The sequence below is a fragment of the Dipodomys ordii genome, unplaced genomic scaffold (genome assembly GCF_000151885.1).
Source record: "Dipodomys ordii isolate 6190 unplaced genomic scaffold, Dord_2.0 Scaffold36, whole genome shotgun sequence".
NCBI lineage: Eukaryota > Metazoa > Chordata > Mammalia > Rodentia > Heteromyidae > Dipodomys > Dipodomys ordii.
The window spans coordinates 5,554,650-5,560,366 of NW_012267252.1; the positions used below are offsets into that span (position 1 = coordinate 5,554,650).

Here is a 5,717-nt window from a genome sequence, read left to right on the forward strand (position 1 = left end):
ATTCCTCAGCACCACATAAGCAGAAAAAAAAAGCCGGAAGTGGCACTATGGCTCAAGTGGTAGAGTGCTAGCCTTGAGCAGAAAAGCTGAGGGACAGTGCCCAGGCCCAGAGTTCAGGCCCCACAACTGGACCCCCCCACAAAAAAAAGAAAAGAAAAGAAATTTTAAAAAAAAGAAAAGAAATAAAATAAAATAGAGGTTGGGAAGGTGGTAGAGTGCTTGCCTTGCATTCATGAGGCCCTGGGTTTGATTCTTCAGTACCACATAAGCAGAAAAGGCCAGAAGTGGCACTGCGGCTCAAGTAGTAGAGTACTCACTGGCCTTGAGCTAAAGAGCTGAGGGCCCAGAGTTCAGGCCCCACAACTGACAAAAAAAATGAAATAGAACAAAATAAAAATAGGGGCTGGGAAGGTAGCTCAGTGGTAGAGTGCTTGACTTGCATGCATGAGGCCCCACATAAGCAGAAAAATCTGGAAGTGGTGCTGTGGCTCAAGTGGTAGAGCTCTAGTCTTGAGCTGAAGAGCTGAGGGACAGCACCCAGGACCAGAGTTCAGGCGCCACAACTGACCAAAAAATAAATAAATAAATAAATATAAAATAAAGTTGATATTGTATAGTGTTATATTTTTGTTTAAATTCACAAATTTACAAATGTTTGACCAAATGAAACAAATAAATTAGCTGTGATGTCTAAATCCAACAGAGAAAGCATATTTTACTTTTCAATTTAAATTTTACTTTATTTAAACAAAATTTGTTAAAAAATACCCAATGCAAAGCCAGATAATAGATGATCTACCTGAATCTACATCTTTTAGTACATCTGTCTACAGATGGCATGGAAAAACAGCTGTCAGACATACACTAGCATACCCACAGCTTACTCCTCACCTTCATGCACAGCTCTGCCTTGTCAAAGCCCATCAGCATGTTGATAATGTCAAACCCAGAAGTAGATTTATTCTTTTGGTGAACTCCTCGAATAAGTGCACACAATGTCTAAAGAGATAAGAGAAATAGTTATTCCTAGAGAAGAACCTTTTTCTCTTCTTTTCTTTTTACTTCTGAGACTAGAATTCAAACTCAGTATCTGCGGCTCTCACTCACTGGCTTAGCACTCTACCAACTAAGCCACATCAACAACCCCTATAAGGTTGGTTATTTCTTTTCTTTTCTTTTAGGTCTGAGACCGGAACTCAAACTCTGTACCTGTACCGAAGAACTTTCTTAAAATTACAAGGACATAAATTTGTAACTGCATATTACAAGCCCTACCTCACAAAGTTGATCTTTCTTTTCTGATACTCTGAACTCCAAAACACAATGAGTCTGTTGTGGGTTTTTTTAGTGCCAGTTCTTGAACTCAGGGCCTCTCACCCTTACTCAGCTTAAGTGAGTAGACTGGAGCTCTATCATAAAGTCATACATCCACCTGGCATGTTGGTTAATTGGAAGTGGAGTACTATAGAGTTTTCTGCCTGAGTTGGGTTTGAACCCCAATCCTCCAGGTCTCAGCCTCCTAAGTAGCTAGGATTGCAGGCCTCATTTTTTTTGGGGGGGTCGGGTCATGGGGCCTGAACTCAGGGCCTGGGCGCTATCCCTCAGCTCTTCAGCTCAAGGATAACGCTCTACCACTTGAGCCACAGCGCCACTTCCGGCTTTTTTCTTTTTGCTTATGTGGTGCTGCAGAATCGAACCCAGGGCCTCATGCATTCAAGCCAAGCTCTCTACCACTGAGCCACCTTCCCAGCCCCAAGGCCTCATTTTTCTGTTTTTAGCCATTCTCTTTTGGTTGTTGTTATTGTGGTCATTTCCTTTTAGAAATTACACAGCAATGCTGGATATGGTGGTTCATCCTTATAATCCTAGCTACTTGGGAAATAGAGATTAGGATTATGGTTCCAGGCCAAACTGGTCAAAAAGTTACTGAGGAGGGCTGGGAAGGTAGCTCAGTGGTAGAGCGCTTGCCTTGCATGCCTGAGGCCCTGGGTTCCATTCCTCAACACCACATAAGCAAAAAAGAAAAAAGCCGGAAGTGGCGCTGTGGCTCAAGTGGTAGAGTGCTAGCTTTGAGCTGAAGAGCTGAGGGACAGTGCCCAGGCCCAGAGTTCAGGCCCTACGACCGGACCCAAAAAAAAAAAAGTTACTGAGGAACCATCATCTCAACAACAACAAAAATCTGAGTGTGGTAGTACACACCTGTTATCTAAGCTACATGGGAGGCATAAGTAGAAGGATCACAGCAGTCCATGCCTGCTGAAACAAAGAAACAAAACCACAATAACACACACACACACAAAAAACAAAAACAAAAAAAAACAAAAAAAAAAAACCTAGGGCTGGGAAGGTAACCCAGTGGTAGAGTGCTTGCCTTGCAAGGCCCTGGGTCCAATTCCTCAGCACCACATAAGCGGAAAAAGCCAGAAGTGGTACTATGGTAGAGTGCTCAGCTTGAACTGAAGAGCTGAAGGACTGCCCAAGAGTTTAGGCCCCATGACCAACAACAACAACAAAAAAAAAAAAAACTATAAGATCCTACCTGAAAAATAAAGCAAAAAAGGTTAGAGACATGGCTCAAGTAGTAGAAGACCTACCTAGAAAGCTCAATGGCCTTCTGGGCTCACACCTGTAATCCTAGCTACTCAGAAGGCTGAGATGTGAGGGTTGCAGTTCAAAGCCAGCCCAGGCAGGAAAGTCCATGAGACTTTTTTTTTTTTTGGTCGGTCATGGGGCTTGAACTCTGGGCTTGAGCGCTGTCCCTCAGCTCTTCAGCTCAAGGCTAGCACTCTACCACTTGAGCTACAGAGCCACTTCCAGTTTTCTGGTGATTTTCACGGACTTTCCTGCCAGGGCTGGCTTTGAACCACAATCCTCAGATCTCAGCCTCCTGAGTAGCTAGGATTACAGGCATGAGCCACTGGCACCCGGCCTCATGAGACTCTTATCTCCAATAAACCACCAGAAAACTGGAAGTGGTGCTGTGGCTCAAGCGGTAGAGAGCTCGCCTTGAGCTGAAGAGCTGAGCCCAGAGTTCAAGCCCCATGACCAACAAAAGAAAAAAAAAAAAAAAGCTGGAAGTAGAAGTGGGAGTGGTCTATGGCTCAAGTGGTAGAATACTAGTCTTGAGCACAAAGGGGCTCAGGGACAGTGCCCTGAGTTCAAGCCCCAGGATCAGCAAAAAGAAAGGGGGGGGGAGAGGGAGGGAGGAAGGGAGGGAGGAAAGGAGGAAGGAACAAAGGAAGGAAGGGGGCTGGGAAGGTGGCTCAGTGGTAGAGCGCTTGCCTTGCATGCATGAGGCCCTGGGTTCCATTCCTCAGCACCACATAAGCAGAAAAAAAAAAAAAAAAAAAAGCCGGCAGTGGCACTGTGGCTCAAGTGGTAGAGTGCTAGCCTTGAGCAGAAAAGCTGAGGGACAGCGCCCAGGCCCAGAGTTCAGGCCCACGACGGGACCTAAAAAAAAAAAAAAAAAAGGAGGAAGGAGGGAAGGGAGGAGGGAGGACAGGACAGGAAAGGGGAAAGGAAGAAAGAAAAGCAAGCAAGCTCAATCTCCTGAGTTTAAATCTCAGAACCACCAAAAAAAAAAAAGAGAGAGAGATAGTAAAAAAATAGTTCTTGATGGGGCTGGGAAGGTGGCTCAGTGGTAGAGCACTTGCCTTGCATGCATGAGGCCCTGGGTTCGATTCCTCAGCACCCCATAAGCAAAAAGAAAAAAGCTGGGAGTGGCGCTGCGGCTCAAGTGGTAGAGTGCTATCCTTGACCTGAAGAGCTGAGGGACAGCACCCAGGCCCAGAGTTCAGACCCCACGACTAGACCAGAAAAATAAAAAGTGATTCTTATGTTTTTTAATTACAGACCCATAAGAGAATCTGATAAAAACCACTCTCGGTTGCCATGAGAGTACATGTCTGTAACTCCAGAATTTAGGAGAGTGAAGCTGGAGGATTTCAAATCTCTAGGTTAGATACTGAGTTTAAGGCCAGCCTGGACTACGTTGCAATATACTTCCTGAAAACTAAAACAAAGATCACTTTCTAGAAGAAATTACATAAACTAAAACATTACTTATGATTTTGGTGAGTCAAAGACTTCCTAAAAACCTCTGATTAGTGGGTCCCAGTGGCTCATGCCTGCAATCCTAGCTACTCAGGAGGCTGAGATCTGAGGATCACAGTTCAAAGCCAGCCCCGGCAGGAAAGTCCATGAGACTCTTATCTCCAATAAACCATCAGAAAACCGGAAGTGGCGCTGTGGCTCAAGCGCTAGCCTTGAGCTGAAGACCTGAGGGACAGCACCCAGGCCCAGAGTTCAAGACCCATGACCAACAACAACAACAACAACAACAAAAACTCAGATTAAGAATTTCTAATCTACGGGCTGGAAAGGTGGCTCTGTGGTAGAGCACTTGCCTTGCATGCCTGAGGCCCTGGGTTCAATTCCTAGGCACCACATAAGCAAAAAGAAAAAAGCCGGAAGTGGCACTGTGGCTCCAGTGGTAGAGCGCTAGCCTTGAGCTGAAGAGCTGAGGGACAGGGCCCAGGCCCAGAGTTCAGGACCCACGACTGGACCCAAAAAATAAAAATAAAAAAATAAAGAACTTCTAATCTAGGAAGCCAAACACAGTGGCACACACCTATAACTCCCAAATCAGAGATAAGGAGGATTGAGATTTGAGACCAGCAGCACAAAAGTTAGGAAAATGGGCTGGGAATGTGGCTTAGCATGCGTGAAGCCCTGGGTTCAATTCCTCCGTACCACATAAACAGAAAAAGTCAAAAGTGGCGCTGTGGCTCAAATGGTAGAAGGCTAGCCTCAAGTATGGAGAGGCTCAAGGACAGTGCCCAGGCCCTGAGTTCAAGCTCCAGAACCAGCAAAAAATAAAAAGAGAAACAGAAGGGGAGAGGGGGGAGAGGAGGAGAGGGGGAGATAGAATGAGAGAGAACTACACTCTAGGATGTAGTTTAATGGTTGAATACTTCCCTAATATATCTGAGGTCCAGGGTTCAATCCCCAACACCACAAAAAAAAAAACAACTCTTTATTGAGTAGAAAATATTACACTAAGAATTTTTCCTGAAGTTTGATATAATTATCCTTGCTTTAGTTTCCTCTCTACTTCTTTTTTTCCCTTAAATAATAACAAAAGTTCTTCCAGGTACTAGAGCTCATTCTATAATCCAAGCTATTCAAGAAGCTGCAATCTAAGGCTACAAGTTTCAAGTTATCCTGGGCAGAAAAGTCTGTCAGACTCTTATCTCAAGTGAACCAGCAAGGGCTGGGAAGGTGGCTCAATGGTAGAGTACTTGCCTTGCATGCATGAGGCCCTGGGTTCAATTCCTCAGCACCACATAAGCAGAAAAAAAAAGCCGGAAGTGGCACTATGGCTCAAGTGGTAGAGTTCTAGCCTTGAGCTAAAGAGCTGAGGGACAGGGCCCAGGCCCAGAGTTCAGGCCCCACGACCAGACCCAAACCCTCCCCCCAAAAAAGAAATCAAGTTAACCAGCAAAAAAATGGAAAGTGGAAGTGTGACTCAAGTGGTAGAGCACCAGCCTTGAGTAAAAATAAAGCCAAATAGCCGGGCGCTGGTGGCTCACGCCTGTAATCCTAGCTACTCAGGAGGCTGAAATCTGAGGATCACGGTTCAAAGCCAGCCCGGGCAGGAAAAACCGTGAGACTCCTATCTCCAATAAACCACCAGAAAACCGGAAGTGGCGCTGTAG

At 45.3% G+C, this 5,717-nt stretch overlaps 1 protein-coding gene across 1 annotated transcript in view; it reads right to left on the bottom strand.

Moving 5' to 3' along the window:
- LOC105986594 (chromosome unknown open reading frame, human C10orf76) overlaps window positions 1-5,717 on the bottom strand; it is a 234,251-nt gene that overhangs the window by 201,033 nt on the left and 27,501 nt on the right. Inside the window, exon 6 of the mRNA XM_013017591.1 lies at window positions 892-999. Coding sequence (XP_012873045.1) covers window positions 892-999 — 108 coding nt within the window. The remainder of the gene's footprint in view (window positions 1-891; window positions 1,000-5,717) is intronic.